Genomic DNA, 17,083 nt, shown 5'->3' on the forward strand with positions numbered 1-17,083 from the left:
ACTCAATATGCCAGCAAATTTGGAGAACTCAGCAGTGGCCACAGGACTGGAAAAGATCAGTTTTCATTCCAATCCCAAAGAAAGACAATGCCAAAGAATGCTCAAACTACTGCACAATTGCACTCATCTCACACGCTAGTAAAGTAATGCTCAAAATTCTCCAAGCCAGGCTTCAGCAATACGTGAACCGTGAACTTCCAGATATTCAAGCTGGTTTTAGAAAAGGCAGAGGAACCAGAGATCAAATTGCCAACATCTGCTGGGTCATGGAAAAAGCAAGAGACTTCCAGAAAAACATCTATTTCTGCTTTATTGACTATGCCAAAGCCTTTGACTGTGTGGATCACAATAAACTGTGGAAAATTCTGAAAGAGATGGGCATACCAGATCATCTGACCTGCCTCTTGAGAAACCTATATGCAGGTCAGGAAGCAACAGTTAGAACTGGACATGGAAAAACAGACTGGTTCCAAACAGGAAAAGGAGTACATCAAGGCTGTATATTGTCACCCTGTTTATTTAACTTCTATGCAGAGTACATCATGAGAAACGCTGGGCTGGAAGAAGCACAAGCTGGAATCAAGATTGCCGGGAGAAATATCAATAACCTCAGATATACAGATGATACTACCCTTATGGCAGAAAGTGAAGAGGAACTAAAAAGCCTCTTGATGAATGTGAAAGAGGAGAGTGAAAAAGTTGGCTTAAAGCTCAACATTCAGAAAACGAAGATCATGGCATCTGGTCCCATCACTTCATGGGAAATAGATGGGGAAACAGTGGAAACAGTGGCCGACTTTATTTTTTTGGGCTCCAAAATCACTGTAGATGGTGACTGCAGCCATGAAATAAAAAGACATTTACTCCTTGGAAGGAAAGTTATGACCAACCTAGATAGCATATTAAAAAGCAGAGACATTACTTTGCCAACAAAGGTCCATCTAGTCAAGGCTATGGTTTTTCCAGTGGTCATGTATGGATGTGAGAGTTGGACTGTGAAGAAAGCTGAGCGCCGAAGAATTGATGCTTTTGAACTGTGGTGTTGGAGAAGACTCTTGAGAGTCCCTTGGACTGCAAGGAAATCCAACCAGTCCATCCTAAAGGAGATCAGTCCTGGGTGTTCTTTGGAAGGACTGATGCTAAGGCTGAAACTCCAATACTTTGGCCACCTCATGCGAAGAGTTGACTCATTGGAAAAGACTCTGATGCTGGGAGGGATTAGGGGCAGGAGGAGAAGGGGATGACAGAGGATGAGATGGCTGGATGGCAATACCGACTCGATGCACATGAGTTTGGGTGAACTCCGGGAGTTGGTGATGGACAGGGAGGCCTGGCGTGCTGCGATTCATGGGGTCACAAAGAGTCGGACACGACTGAGCGACTGAACTGAACTGAACTGATTCTACATCCTATTCCAATTGTGTAGCTAACAAAATCCACAATATTTAACAATTTCCCTGAGCAATGGGGTATGAAATCACCAAGATCTTTTACCTAGGAAAATAGGTGGAAAATGAATTTTATAGTCTGGGTGTGTGTTTGATTTTCCATGAAGAGTTTTGTCGGTCCTTTTCTTCTCATGACTAAATATTCATCTCGACCACAGAAAGTTCATCTCTTATTTTCATCATCAACAAGGAAATATGGAAAGCAGGAGAGAATACGGATCCCTAAATATCTTATGGTAATTTAAGGCAATTAGACAATCAATCAGTAAATTAATTTTGACATACACACTTTGAGAAAGCAGTCTTGGGTCATACTTATTTAATCAGTTGATGAGGTCATTAACCCTCCTGTTTGCTTCTTGCATGCAAAACTCCTCTCAAAATACTTCCGCACAAGCACAGGAAATTTCACATATGTGCATATGCTCACAAAGTACATGAATAAAAAATAAAACCCAGAATCTAGGTACTGTCTGATATCTACTTAAAATAAAAGACTCATAACTGGAGGTTTTTGGATGAATCATGAGCCTTTGCCTAATAATTTATCAGAACTGAAATTCTGGATTTTTTTCAATATCAATGTTATAAAGTGATTAAACAGATATAGTGCAAAGGGTTTTAGCCTGCATTTGCCTGTGTTATCTTGCAGCAACCACGTAGGGTATTTTGATCCATATTTTTCACATGAAAGCTGAGATTCAGAGAAATTCAGTAAGTTGCACAAAATCACAGAGTTGTGGGAGGTCAGCTAACTGGCTAAAGTCACTCAGGCCATTAATGCCATTGCTGTTGTTTAGTCGCTAAGTCACATCCAACTCTTTTGTGACCCCATGGACTGTAGCCCGCCAGGCTCCTCTGTCCGTGGGATTCTCCAGGCAAGAATACTGGAGTGGGGTGCCATTTCCTTCTCCAGGGGATCTTCCTGACCCAGGGACTGAACCTGCATCTCCTGTGTTGGCAGGCGGATTTCTTTACCACTGAGCCACCAGGGAAGCCCATTAATGGCGTTGTGTGCATGCGTGCCAAGTCGCTTCAGTCGTGTTTGACTCTTTCAGACCCTATGGACCATAGCCCGCCAAGTTCCTCTGTCTCTAGGCAAGAATGCTGGAGTGAGCTGCTATGCCCTTCTCCAGGGAACCTTCCGGACCCAGGGATCGAATCCATTTCTCCAGCACCTCCTTCATTGGCAGGTGGATTCTTTACCACTGAGCCACCAGGGGAGCCCATTAATGGGGCTACTCTGCTACAAATGCAGGCATTCAGCTTCCAAGGTTAGAAGACTGTCTGCAAACCACAATCGTCCTTAAAAGGCCTGACCCCCCACTTGGGGAGCCAACATCAGAGGCACTTTAGATTCATCTGGTGAGCTTTCCAAATCGCTGAGGCCCAGGTTTCCCCCTGTTTCCCCAGAGATGGCAAATGATATGGCCTGGGATCCAGGATTGGTATGAATTGGAGGAATTCAGCTTCTTGTACATCCCCTGATGATCCTGTGCCAGTTTCCAAAGCTGCATATTATCCCTGGAAATGCAGCCAAGTTTTCTCCCAGCTAGTGGGTTTTGAATAAGTAAGTTAAATAAGAAAATCAGGGCTACTGCCCTTTAGGACCTACCAGCCACATATGCAGGAGACGACTACTGGTCATAGGACAACAGATGCAGCTGACGGCAGACTGAAATTTATTAGAAGGAGATCTAATTAACTGGACAGGCAGGTAGCTAGACCTGTGCCCACCCACAGGGAAAGGCCCTGTGTTTGCATGGTGCTTCCATTTACTTTTTGGTAGTTTGGACAGCTCACCTCTATTTTCTTTAGAAAATTTCTACCAGATACATACATTGAGGGCTTTTTGTGACTAACTGAACACTCAACGGAAAAAGACATGGTGTTTCTCATAACAAGCACCTAGGGGTGGGTGGTCCGGGGCTGGGACAGTCTGCCTCTCTGCCCCACCCTCCTTCATCTCGTCTCTAAGTCAAAGGAAGGCCAGCGGTCCTCCAGTCCTCCTGTAACTGCTTTGGGCAGGAAGAACAGGAAATGCTAAAGAGGAAGATGTTTCTTAGCAACACATGACCTTTGTATTAGTGAACAGAAGCTCCCTGCAGGTATTGCACCTTGTCTCATAGGCTAGAACTCCGTCAATGAGGCCACTTCTAGAAACTGGGATACTGAGCATGTTAGTTTTGCAGCCTCTAGCATGCAGGAAAGCAAGAGAGAAGGGAAATTGGGGCATTTTCAAGTGTCACATTTGAAAATCTGACAGTTTTAATTTTTTAAAAATAAAATTGACGTATATTAACTTCCTATGGCTGTTGTAACACAGCACCACAAATCTGTGGCTTCAAACAAATTTAGTACCTTACTGTTCTGGAGGTGAGTCTGGAATGAAAGGAACAGGACTGTTTTCCCTCTGGAGGCTCTGGGGTAGGCGTGAAATCTGTTCCTTGCCTTTTCCAGCTCCTTGAGGGCACTCCCATTCCTTGGCTGATGCCCACATCCTTCTAGCCTCTGCCCAGGACATCACATCTCCTCTGACACTGACCCTCTTCCTTCCCTCTTAAAAGGATCCTTGTGATTACACTGGCCACTCAGATAATTCAGAATAAACGTCATGTCCCCAAATCCTTAATTTAATTGCATCTGCAAGGTCCCCTTTGCCCTGTTAGGTAACATATTCACAGGTTCTGGGGATTAGGATGTGGGGGCATTATTCTGCCTACAACACATATTGTTGTTCAGTCGCTCAGTCGTGTCTGACTCTTTGCGACCCCATGGACTGCAGCATACCAGGCTTCCCCATCCTTCACTATCTCTGGAGTTTGCTCAAACTCATGTCCATTGAGTCAGTGATGCCATCCACCGTTTCTCCTGCCTTCAATCTGTCCCAACGTCAGGTCTTTTCCAATGAGTCAGTTCACATCAGGTGGCCAATATACGGTTTTAATGATGAAATAGACTTTCACTGAAAAATAGAGGAGTCCCCTGTGTGCAGCCCCTCCCACCCCTACCTCAGTCCACTCCCTTGAAGTACTACCTTCTGCCATTTACTTCTGTTGTTCTAAAGAACAGGCTCTGGGCGTCATCTCCTGACTTCCTACACTGGGAGAGGAGGGGTCTGCTCTCTTCTCTTCCTCCCATCCTAGCCCACCCGGCCGGCTGTTGTGAAAGGCTGGCAACCAGAATCTTGGTAAAGCATTCAGCACAGGCACTCGGGGATGCTCAGTGAAAGAAATGCCTCATTATTCTTCAAAAGTTAATGAAAAACGCAGACTCTAGACCCAGTTTTACGAAATGCTGCACCTGCTTTTCCTGCTCTAGGAGATCCTGGAAGAGTTTCCACTGCTGGCTCCGGAAGCGGTCCGACTTCTCCAGCTGCCGAGTCGAGTTCTCCTGGGCCTCCTGCCTCAGGTATTCACACTCTGCCTGGGAGAGGTCGGTTACACGGGGGAGCGTCTGCAGGAACAGGATGTCCGCGAACTTCTGGAACGTTTCCATGGTGCTGCAGTACAGCTCCTGAAGCCGAGAGCCACAAGACGGAGTTACAAGTCATGGTCTCACCCTGGGCAGGACCAAGGTCTCCTCACAAGACACAGAGGAAATCCAGCAAAGGGAACCGTCGAATCACACACGTGTGTGCACATGCGCATGCGCAGAAGCACACACACACAGTAGGGAAATACCGGCTGCCTCCCAGCCCTCTCACCCGCACCCAGTCAAGCCCCAGACTTGCCCCGCTGACCCAGTAAGTCCTTACTCACTGGCATCTCCTCTAAACCTCCATCCAGATTCTGTTCACAGCCCCTCCCTGGTCTCCCTGCCTCCCTCCATCCTCCACATTTAGGTGAGTTATTTGCAGAAGCACAGCCCTTTCATTTCCGGTTCAAATACCTTGGAGGGCTTCTCTTTCCATTGCAATCAGAATTACCTAGCAGGGCTTCAAGGCAGTCCTGACTCATTACTCACCATTCTGCTCTTTCATCCCACCTTCCCCACTCCATTCTCTCTCTAAAAATGTATCTTTTTAATTGTGAAAAATAAAAGCATATAGATAATAATATATTAAACATTTGGAATCCACCATTCAGTTTTCTTTTTTCCCCCAGATTAAATACACTAAAACTTGCAGGTTAAGTTGGAACCCTTTAAGTTCTCTCCGTAATTCTTTTCCCCTCCCACCTAGCCTCCCCAGAATCAGCCATCCCTATGAATTCAGCATCTCTGTCTCCAATTTAGATGTCTATATTTTCACTATATGTGATGTCCACAAACGTGGCTTTTGGTGTGCCTGTTCATTCACATAAATGACATCTCATTGCATGTTTCATTATACAGATACTTTGCAAGCCTCTACACTTTGCCCCACCTCCAGGCACTTGCACATCTGAAATGGACTCCTCTTCATCCTGCAAAACCCCTATGAAAAAACCCCTTCTCTGTGAAGCCTTGCCTGGGCCACTCAGACTAACAAGGGCATTTCTGACCCTGGGCTCCTGCAGCTTTTTGGTTAGCCCCACCAGGGCATCAAAACTACAATTCATCTGTCATTCCTCCTGGACCACAACTGCCTGAGAGTGGCTGCATCATACTCTGCACCTACGTCTCACATCCTCCCAGACCAACCACCTGACTGCAGTTTCTGAATGCATCACACACCAACAGGAGGCAGAATGCCCATTCCCCCTTCTCCATCTAGGAATTCCCTACATGTGTTCCAAATTCTATTTGAGGTCTCCTCTTCTGCGAGGCCTCCTGACCACAGGGCTTCTTGTGGCCACTAGTTGTTTGATTATCCTTTTCATGGACTAGACCATGAGGTTTCTCAAGAAACCTCTTATTACTTTAGCATCTATAGCACCTAGAAGAGTACCTGGCAAATATCAGGTAATAATATTAAAATTGTTAATAATTATGAGTTCTTACTGTGTGCCAGAGTGTCACAAACACATTTCTTGCATAATATCATCATCCAATAGTCCAATGTAGATGTTCTATTATAATTACCATTGTTTTATAGGCAAGAAAAATAAGACCCAGAGAAGAGTTGTAGAGGGTGGATTCTGACTACTGGACTATTGGACTCATGCTTTTAACTTGTATGGTATGAGGATAATTGTTTTTTCTTTTCTTTTTTTTTTTTTGGAAAAATATTCTTAGCATCTCATCTGGTGTACCTAGCTCATACTTGGTGGGCTCAATGAATATAAGTTAAATTTAACTCCATGTTAATTAAACCCAATGACCGTGCATGCATGCTCAGTCATGTCTGACTCTTTGTGACCCCATGGACTGTAGCCCCCAGGCTTCTCTGTCCATGGGATTATCCAGGCAAGAATACTGGCGTAGGTTGCCATTTCCCCCTCCAGAGGATCTTTCTGACCCAGGGATCAAACCCAAGTCTCCAGCATCCCCTGCATTGGCAGGTGGATTCTTTACCACTGAGACACTTGGGAAGCCCAAACTCAATGACTACCATGCTCTGAAAAGCTCATGGCCAAACTTAACTTTGTTTGGAATAAAGTGCCCATGACAGGGACATAAGGGATCCACATCCTTTTAGAAGACTTAGAGATCCTACTTCTGATAGTGGCCAGGCAGGTAATTTGAACCAGTTTTTCCCACTGAGGATGAATGTTTTTAAAAAGCTGGACAAAATGTTTATTAAACCATCATAAAAGTCCCAAAGAGCTAACAAAGAAGTATAGAGTGTAGGGTCCAAGGTCTGGGAGAAGATGGCATCAGAGAAGCATGCCCAGCCTTTGGGCTGCATTTATATACAGGGTGTAGGTCAGTCCACGGAGAAGGCAATGGCACCCCACTCCAGTACTCTTGCCTGGCAAATCCCATGGGTGGAGGAGCCTGGTGGGCTGCAGTCCATGGGGTCGCTAAGAGTCAGGCACGACTGAGCGACTTCACTTTCACTTTTCACTTTCATGCATTGGCAAAGGAAATGGCAACCCACTCCAGTATTCTTGCCTGGAGAATCCCAGGCACAGAGGAGCCTAGTGGGCTGCCGTCTATGGGGTCGCACAGAGTCGGACACGACTGAAGCGACTTAGCAGCAGCAGCAGCAGGTCAATCCAAGGGACATGCCTGCACAGCTGATGGACCCTGGACAGCCTCTGGTAGTTGAAGGGACAGAAGGTGGAGCTCATGGCTCACCATGAATTGGGGCCTGGGTAAACCATTCCACACCAAGGATTGGGAACCCAAAAGCTGCAATACAGAAACATGAGTGAAATGGAAGGAAATCAGATCTGACAGGTTTAAACACACAGCAAACCTGGAATCTGTTCATGCGGGTGGCCCAGTTTATTTCAAGTTTAGGCCTTGAATTAAGGGGATTCTAGATCATTCGAGACCCAGTCATCTGGCAGAAGCAAAGGAAAAAATCTTTGGAGAAGGAGAACATCACTGTATGCCTGAAAATATTTTTGTAAATAATGTACAAATCTGAGATAAGGCATAAAGTGAAAAATACATGAGTATTTAGCCTTCATCTTCTTTTAGCCTTCATCTTCTCTTCACAAGGAGACGAGAATACAAGGAGAGTACACGAGGAGACAAGACCATGACCAAAGAGCTACACGAACAACAGACATGCAAACCCACAGGCTGTCTGGGGAGCACAGTACACAGACTTTAGGGCTGATGCTTACTATGCTTCTGATTTTAAAAGCCACTCTTAAACCTTAAAGCAATGACCTGGCGATTACAAAAAGTAATGCTAGTTTTTTTTTTTTTTTAATTAGAACTTCTAGAATTGAAGAACACTGTCCAATAATAGGAGCCCAATGCAAAGGTTTCACTGCAGTTTAGGTGCAGTTGAAGAGAGAATACGTACAGGAAGACAGATCAGGAGAAAATCTAGGACAAAGTAAAGAGAGGCTAAAGGATGGAAAATATGGAGGGGAAGATGAAGGATAAAAGATACAGTAAGAAAGTTCCACATGTTTAACTGGAGGCCCTGAAGGAAGGAAGGGAGAGTTCAGACAGAAGTCATATTTGAAGTGACAGTGGGTGAGAAATCTCTCAAAACTGATGAAACAAATTTACAGATGAGGAAACTGAGGCTTCATCTGTACATGTGAAAGGGAGGTTAAATAAATTGTGTTAGTTCACCCACAGGACCCTGGTAAGGCTTCACCACACATGATCTAACCATGATGCTCTTAGATGAATTTTTCTAACAATGAATGAATGGGACTATAACTAGCACCTAATAAACACAGGGTCACTGTTTGCTACATTAATAGTAGATAAAACAGTCTTTAGGGAAAAAAAGCTCTTCTAGAGAGAAAGGGGAGCAGTTCATAATATCAAAAGGTTTAATTTGCCAGAAAGATGCAAAGTTTCTAAATTTATATGCACTTAACAAAAAAAATGAAGGTGTCAATCACTCAGCTCTGTCTGACTCTTTGTGACTCCAAGGACTATAGCCCACCGGGCTCCTCTGTCCATGGAATTCTCCGGCAAGAATACTGGAGTGGGTTGCCATTCCCTTCTCCAGGGGAATCTTCCCAACCCAGGGATTAAACCCGGGTCTCCCACACTGCAGGCAGATTCTTTACTGTCTGAACCACCAGGCATTATCCAAATCAATACAATTTGACACATTAATAAAATAAAGCAGAAAAGTATAATGTTAATTATGGGAATAAATGAAGAAAAAACTATTTCACAAATTGTAATTTCCATGCAGAAGAAACACTAACAAAATAGGAAATGGAAGGAAGCTTCCTTAATCTGAAAAAATCTATAGCAAACATTTCACCTGAGGGTAGAAACTATAAAACAATATTAAGAAAAATTAATAAGACAAATAAATACAGGGATATACCATGTTTGTAGACTGGAAGATTTGATACAGTAAAGACATTCATCCTCACCAACTTGATCTATAAATTCAAAATGCTAATCAAATTGGGGGCTATATCAGTAACTTTGTAGACTATAGATTGAAGCTGCACATAACTCTTGAATCCAACAATTCTGCTCCTAGGTATCTGCACAGAAGCAACAGGTGCATGCGTGTATCAAACAGCATCCACAAGAAAGTTCTTGTCAGCAGAATGTGTAACAGTCTAAAATAAGAAGCTACACAAATGTCCGTCAACAGTAGGATGGATAAATGGTGGTGTATTTATACAGTGAAATAAGAATGAACACTGCTGCACACAACAATACAGAGAAATCTCACAAGGCACAAAGCTTGTCTCACAATACAAAGTGGAGTGACGCAAATCTAACATGCTATACAATCCCATTCCCATAAAAGCAAAGACCTAATTTCCATGTAAGGCAGGGTCTGGCTCCTGTGAGCAGGGAGGAGACTGGGACAGGCAGGAGGTATGAGGGGGTTCAGGAATCCTGGCCAAGATCTCTTTCTCAATCTGGACAGAGGTTACATAGATGTGTTTTCACTCATCATTCACTAACCTGTAAGTTTATGTGTTATCCATTTATTTGTATCTGTTACAGTTCACAATAAAAATGGTTTAATAATATGGGAGTGACTTACATTTTCTTCCAGCCCCTGGAAATCCCAATTTCCTGCCAGGCAGGAGACAGATTTTAAACATCTGATTCTCCTACCTTGGAATCTATCATCCCGTAGCAGTGGCTGTGGACATTAAGACATACCTTTTTCTTTTTGGCGCGTGATTGTCAAACTACAAAAATATGCTGTTTGTAAATTCAAGAACTAAAATCACTGCAGATGGTGACTGCAGCCCTGAAATTAAAAGACACTTGCTCCTTAGAAGAAAAGCTATGACCAACCTAGACAGCATATTAAAAAGCAGAGATATTACTTTGCCAAGAAAGGTCCGTCTAGTCAAAGCTATGGTTTTTCCAGTAGTCGTGTATGGATGTGAGAGCTGGACTATAAAGAAAGCTGAGTGCCGAAGAATTGATGCTTTTAAACTGTGATGTTGGGGAAGACTCTTGAGAGTCCCTTAGACTGCAAGGAGATCTAACCAGTCCATCCTAAAGGAAATCAGTCCTGAATATTCATTGGAAAGACTGATGTTGAAGCTGAAACTCCAATAGTTTGGCCACCTGATGCGAAGAACTGACTCACTGGAAAAGACCCTGTTGCTGGGAAAGATTGAAGGTGGGAGAAGGGGATGACAGAGGATGAGATGGCTGGATGGCATCACCGACGTGATGGACATGAGTTTGAGTAAGCTCTGGGAGTTGGTGATGGACAGGGAAGCCTGACCTGCTGCAGTCCATGGGGTCGCAAAGAATAGGATGCGACTGAGTGACTGAACTGAACTGAAATTCAAGAAAGGTGAACTTTGTAAAAGCTACATGGTTCACTAGTCGAGGCTCTTTCTAATTAAAAAAAAACCCCAAAACATGCTAGATCCTGTCTGCTCCCTCGACAGAGACACATCGGCATCATTGTCACATGCTCTGCAGGTCACAAAACACAGCACTTCCACTTTACACTGAGATGTTACGTTTGGGAGATGCTGATTCATTCTGTGTCTGAAACAGAACTGGAATTAATCTGTTCTTCTCTCTTAGCATGTGTGAGGGGTCGGATGCAGTGTGGACCGGGGGGGAACCTTGGTGCCTCAGCCTTTTGCACTTTTCTTCAAACACAAGCAGAGGGAACCCAGGCTAGGGTGGCAGTTCCCTTGGACTCCCCTGTCACTTGGCTTCCCCTTCTGCTCCCTGACCCAGAGGAGCAGTGCCCTTCCCTGACTTTTTTCAGAGAAAGTTCTGGAGGGGCAAGGATGCATATTCTGGAGATCATGGAAGGAAGTCTCAATTTTCTGATCTGCAAAAGGGATACGATGCAAAGTCCATCCGTGAAGACAGCACCTGCCTTGAGGACTGATGATCAGGATTACAGACTTCCTAGATGGTACGGTGGTAAAGAATTCGCCTGGCAATGCAGGAGATGCAGGAGACTTCAGTTCGATCCCTGGGTTGGGAAGCTCCCCTGGAGGAGGGCATGGCGACCCACTCTAGTATTCTTGCCTGAAAAAATTCCATGGACAGGGGAGCCTGGCAGGCTTGTCCACAGGGTCACAAAGAGTCAGACACGACAGAGCAACTGAACACACGCAAACAGCACAGGGCAAGCACTTCATAAATGCTGGCTGTTATCATCGCAGAGAGGCTGGGAAAGTTAGTGTGGCTCTCAAATAGGCTGCCTATGGCTATTTTCCTTCCAGGAACTGAACATTTTGGAGAAAAGGCAGTTTGGTTCCATTTGTCTGCAGGGTAGGGAGAAGGGAGGTAAGGAAGGGTGCCCTTCTCAGCAGAGGCAGGAGAAAGCCTGGTGGAGCAGTGTGGGGTGAGCTATGGATTTGGGGAAGCAGAGGAGCAGTAGGGGGTCACCCCAACAGGGTGGGGCATGGAGGGTGGGTGGACTGGGGCAGACAGGGGCTCAGTGCCTCATGAAGGAGGAGTCAAGGCCCGGCAGTCTGGACCAGCAAGGCATGAATGTGACCAGCTCCGAAGATGTCCTGATCACGGTGGGTGGTGACTGAGTGAATAAAACATCCTTCCAGGATCCCACAGGCATGGCCCGGCTCTCTGCTGAGTTTTGGTTCATCAGAGGAACCGGAAATGTTCCCCGGCAGGGATGGTACCCTGCGTGTTCTAAGACACAGTTACCTGCTTCAGAGTAGGGTGTGCCCAAGATCCTGGGACAGAACAGTGCAAGGTCACAGGTCAAGACACAGGTCAAGTTGGGTCTCTTAAAAATGGGAAGTAGGTGGGACCAAGGGTCAGGAGCCTGGGCACCACCTGCATTGGGTCACTCACCAACAATGTGACTGGGGGTGACTCTCTTCCTCTCTGGGTCTTCACCCTATCTGTGCCTGGAAGACAGGAGATGCTGGAGACACGTGTGTGGAGGGGCACACGGGGTCCAGATCTTTCTCTCTCCCAGAGCCATGCCCTTTGCCACATAGCCTTGACAGGTTTTCCCCAGAAGAGTGGGAAGTACCTCCCCAACCCTTTAACTTTGGGTCCGTCACATGACCTGCGTTGGCCAACAGAATGAGGTGGAAGCCAAGTAGGCTAGTTTGGAGGCTAGTCCTCCGCCATTGCTAGGAGAACATCTTCAGGCCGGCCACTGGTCCCAGGAGGAGAGGAGAGACAGGAAACCATGGTCAAGTTGTGTCAGTCATTCCTAGATCAGCCAACTATTGGCAGACACACAGACCCTGGGGATACATCACTGTCATTTTTGGCCACTGGGTTTTGGGGTGTCTCATGCACAGCATTACTGTAGACATAACTGTGTGATTCCACACCAGATGGAAGGGTCCCTAAAGGTGAAAGCTCTGGTGTAAAGGTGTCTTATCCTCACAGCACGCATGGGTTCATCCTGCAAATATCTCTTGAGTATCTATTGTGGGCCACGGCCACTCAGTGAATGAGGCTGATGTGGACCCTGACTTTAGGGAGCACAGCCCAGGATGGGGGCAGGCATCACAAAGGAACTCATGGTACAGTATGGAAAGTGTGATGGAGGAGAGGCTGGGAGCCCTAGGGACAGACCAGGGGATCTAATTGATCTGGAAGGGCTCCCCAAGGAAGTGATGTGTAAACTGAGACAAGAATGAGAAAAAGCCAAACTGAGGGGCTGGAGGAAACAGTATTTAAGCAGCAGAAGAGCATGTGCCAAGGCACTGTGGCAGGAAGGAGACGCTCACCTTCGGGGAGCTGAGGGATGTCTGAGGTTGGCTGAAGGGCAGAGAGCAAAGGACATGACTCCAGACAGGTGGTGAGTGGGACTTGTCATGTGGGCCTTGTGGGCTAGGTCAGGGGGTCTTATGGCCCAAGCAGGGTGGGCCTCATGGACCAGACAAGGTTGGCTTTTGGGTATTGTGTCACATGGGTCTTATGAGTCAGGCCATGTGAGCACTTCATGGACCAGGCTGGGTGGTCATCACGGCCAGGTTAAGGATGCTGGATTTCATCCTGAGAGCTATGGGTAGCTTTCCAGGGTATTAAGTGGGTTCTTTCGTATGGTCAACCTACAAAGAAGGTAGCTAAGAATTCCTAGATCAGAGAGGTGAAGTGATATCACTTCACCAGTGACCAGGCCTCACAGCGGGTACACGGCTGGGTCAGGCCCACAGCCCGACCTGGGTGACTCTTATCTTACCTGCGCTTTTGTACTTCTTTGCAGGGAAATGAGCTGACTGTGAGAATTACTAAAAGGAGAGCACAGGTATAACTGAGTACTACGTGGTAACCTGAGGGCACGGGCACGTTTTACTATATTTACTGGAAATAAAGAAAACATAATTACTTATCATTGTTGCTGTTGACAACTGTTGATCAGTTGTGTCCGACTCTCTGCGACCCCATGAAAGGTAGCCTGCCAGGCTCCTCTGTCCATGGAATTTTCCAGGCAAGAATACTGGACTGGGTTGCCGTTTCCTCCTCCAGGGCATCTTCCTGAACCAGGGATCAAATCTGCATCTCCTGTATTGGCAGGAGGATTCTTTACCACCAAGCCACCTAGGAAGCCCACTTACTCTATTAGCCTTATTGAAACAAAAAGTCACATTCCCGTAGTTTGCTACCGTAAGGCAGATGTGAAAGCGCCAGTCTATTTTTTCTCAGACTCATACTTAGCAACGAGGTATCACACTTTAACCTTGATAAACAACCATGGAATGGACTCGCCCTCTATAGCACCCAGTGAAATCTTCTCTCCAGGGACAGACAGCACCTATATGGGGCCTACACTTCTGTCAACTTTCTTCTCAAGATCTACTTCCAATAGAACACTGCCCCCAAGTCATTGTTTTGGTATTTCTCCCAAACCTAATTTCTTGTACTCTTTGAAAACTTGTTTCCCATCTCTGGTAGACAAAATAATGGCTCCCCAGGATGCCCATGTTCTAATCCCTGGAAACTTTTGAAGGGTCCACTTTACACAGTCCAAGATTTCACAGGTGTGATTAAAGGATTAAAAGGACCCTGAGATGAGATTATCTCGGATTATCTAGGTGAGTCCCACATAGATAATTCCAAGGGTCCTTGTAAATGAAAGAGAAAGAGGCAGGCAGTCAGAGTGACAGGAGATATAGGGTGGACACAGACACAGGAGAAGCCCACCTGTGGCTTGGAGATGGAGCGAGGGACCACGAGCCAAAGAATGCAGGTGCCTCCAGCAGCTGCAAAAGGCAAGGACACGGATTCTCCCCTGGAGTCTGCAGAAGGAACACAACCCTGCTGACACCTTCATTTCAGCCCAGTGAGACCCTTCCTGACCTCCAGAAACATAAGGTGATCACTTCTGTGGTTTTAAGCCACTACGTTTGTGGTAGTTTATTCTGGCAGCAAGAACACACCATCTTCAGGGTGCCACTGATTACATGACACAGCCACTGATTCATTGATTCACTCATTCCATTACTCATCAATGTTGACTGATTGCCTGCACTGTGTCATCCCCAGCTGGATTCTGCAGAACATGTCACAGCAAGCTAGAGGAACGTGGCTTTTGGTTCTATTTTAACAAGACTAGTAGAGTAACTGGACTTCCCAGGTGGCTCAGTGGTAAAGAATCCACCTGCCAAGGCAAGAGATGCAGGAGACTTCCAGCAAGGACTGCCTGCCCCTTCCCTTCCCTTGTCAATTGAATCGCTTCTCCCCACCTGAACATTAGGGCCCTAGGCCTGTATCCCAGACTCCTCAGCTGTGTGACCTTGAACAGAATTTCAGTGCTGTGCAGGAAAGAGCTGACCTGGCTAATAGAGAGGCCTGATCTTAGTCCTTGCTTCCTAGAAGTGACCTCTAAGTTCTTCAAATGTCTTGCTTGATAAGAGGGTCTCTGTTTACCTGGGGACCTTGGACAGCTTTAGACAATCTATGACCATAATGTGATTTAGGTTGGGGCTTTTGGGCCATGTGGCATCAGCTCCACCTGCAGAGGGTCTGGGGGTTAAGGTGAGCCATACCGGTGGTCAACCACATCTACGTGACTGAGCCCCAGTAAGAACTAGGGATGCTAAGGCTTGGGTGAGCTTCCCTGGTTGGCAATGCTCAGTATGTAGTGTCAGACACAGTTCTGGGAAGAAGTCAGTGCTGTCCACGACTTCATGGGACAGGACAACTGGGAGCTTCCTGTTTGTAACTCTAGACTCTGCCCATGTGCCTCTTCTCTTGGCTGACTTTGATCTGTAGCCTAAACTGTAACCATGAGAACAGCTTTTAGTGAGTCCTTCCAGAGCAGGAGTCCCAGCCTTTGGGATCTAATACCTGATGATCTGAGGTGGGGCTGATGTAATACAAAAATAAAATATACAATGAATGTAATGTGCTTGGATCATCCCCAAACCACTCCCCTCCATCCCCCTCTGGAAAAATGTCTTCCACAAAACTGGTCCCTGGTGCCAGAAACGTTGGGGACTGATGTTCTATAGCTGTTTAGAGTCCCTTGGACAGCAAGGAGATCAAACCCGTCAATCCTAAAGGAAATCAACCCTGAATATTCATTAGAAGGACTGATGCTGAAGCTGAAGCTCCAATACTTTGGCCACCTGATGCAAAGACTTGACTTATCGGAAAAGACCCTGATGCTGGGAAAGATTGAAGGTAGGAGGAGAAAGGGGAGACAGAGGATGAGATGGTTGAATGGCATCACTGACTCAATGGACATGAGTTTGAGAAAACTCTGGGACATACTGAAGGATGGGGAAGCCTGGAGTGCTGCAGTTCACGGGGTTGCAAAGAATCAGACATGACTGAGCAGTTGAACAACAACAACAAAAAAACAAGTACTGTTCTATAGAACTGAAGAACCTGAGGGTGGTCTTGGGGACCTCTGGGTTTGCATTTGATATCAGAAGTGAAGGTGATCTTGGGGACTGAAGGAAAGTTGCATGGCTCAAGGTAACCTGAATTAAAACTCCCCTCTGGGTCCTCCCCACCACTCTAGGCAAAACAAAGAACTCTCTCACTCGAATAAAAAATAGACATTAGGTTGATTTCGCCCAGCTCCAAGCCGGCCCAGCCTCTGGCCAATCTCCAGAACTCCTTGCCCCAGCCGTTTAAGAGATAACTACTCCCAGAAACCTTGGAGAAGAACAAGCCCCTTTAAGACAGTAGCTTTCTACATACATATATACTTACTCTTTTCTTAGATAAGTGCAGCAGCTCGATAATCTGACTACTGCCCCTTCTCACCTCATTAAAGGTGATCTGTTCCTGTAAAGTGCCGGTCTCATCCTTTTTCTGAACCTCGCCTACTCTAACTCCGTACCTTACAGGGACTACTCCCAAACACGTCACGAGTGCCTGTCATTATTATTTCTGCTTTCTTCAAAGACAGAGTTTCACTTTTTCTCCTCTCTTCTTTGCCCTAACTTCCTGTGAGAATCTGAAGCTGTGGGAGCTGACCTTGGCAGGGCTGTTATCCTACATACCCAGGAGCTCTTCAGGAGACAGCGTGGGGAGGACAGTCAGAAATAAATAAACAAATCAGCAGGTCTCTGGGGCACCCTGCGAAGCGACAGTGGCAAACTCAGTGCCTGTCATTATCAGGAAGACATGTAATTTACAGGCATCCATCTCAGTCAAGCCGAAAATTTACTGTTTGTTTAAGAGGCCAAGAGACAGTGGGAAGTTAGAAAAATGCACTTTTCTCTGCA

General features: G+C 46.0%; 1 protein-coding gene across 14 annotated transcripts in view; it reads right to left on the reverse strand.

Annotated features, from left to right (window-relative positions):
- The window catches only part of EVC (EvC ciliary complex subunit 1), a 107,137-nt gene that overhangs the window by 39,396 nt on the left and 50,658 nt on the right, over window positions 1-17,083 (reverse strand). For 13 of the 14 annotated variants that reach the window (XR_011464550.1, XR_011464552.1, XR_011464551.1 and 10 more), the window contains one exon: window positions 4,752-4,964. Coding sequence is in view for 9 of the 14 variants with exons in the window: in XM_070372680.1 (XP_070228781.1) it covers window positions 4,752-4,964 (213 nt within the window). In the remaining 5 variants the exon portion in view is untranslated. Of the gene's footprint in view, window positions 1-4,751; window positions 4,965-13,733; window positions 13,908-17,083 lie in introns of those variants that run through there. The other variant, XM_070372681.1, reaches the window with a different exon arrangement.

The sequence above is a fragment of the Bos mutus genome, chromosome 6, assembly GCF_027580195.1.
Source record: "Bos mutus isolate GX-2022 chromosome 6, NWIPB_WYAK_1.1, whole genome shotgun sequence".
Classification (NCBI taxonomy): Eukaryota; Metazoa; Chordata; class Mammalia; order Artiodactyla; family Bovidae; genus Bos; species Bos mutus.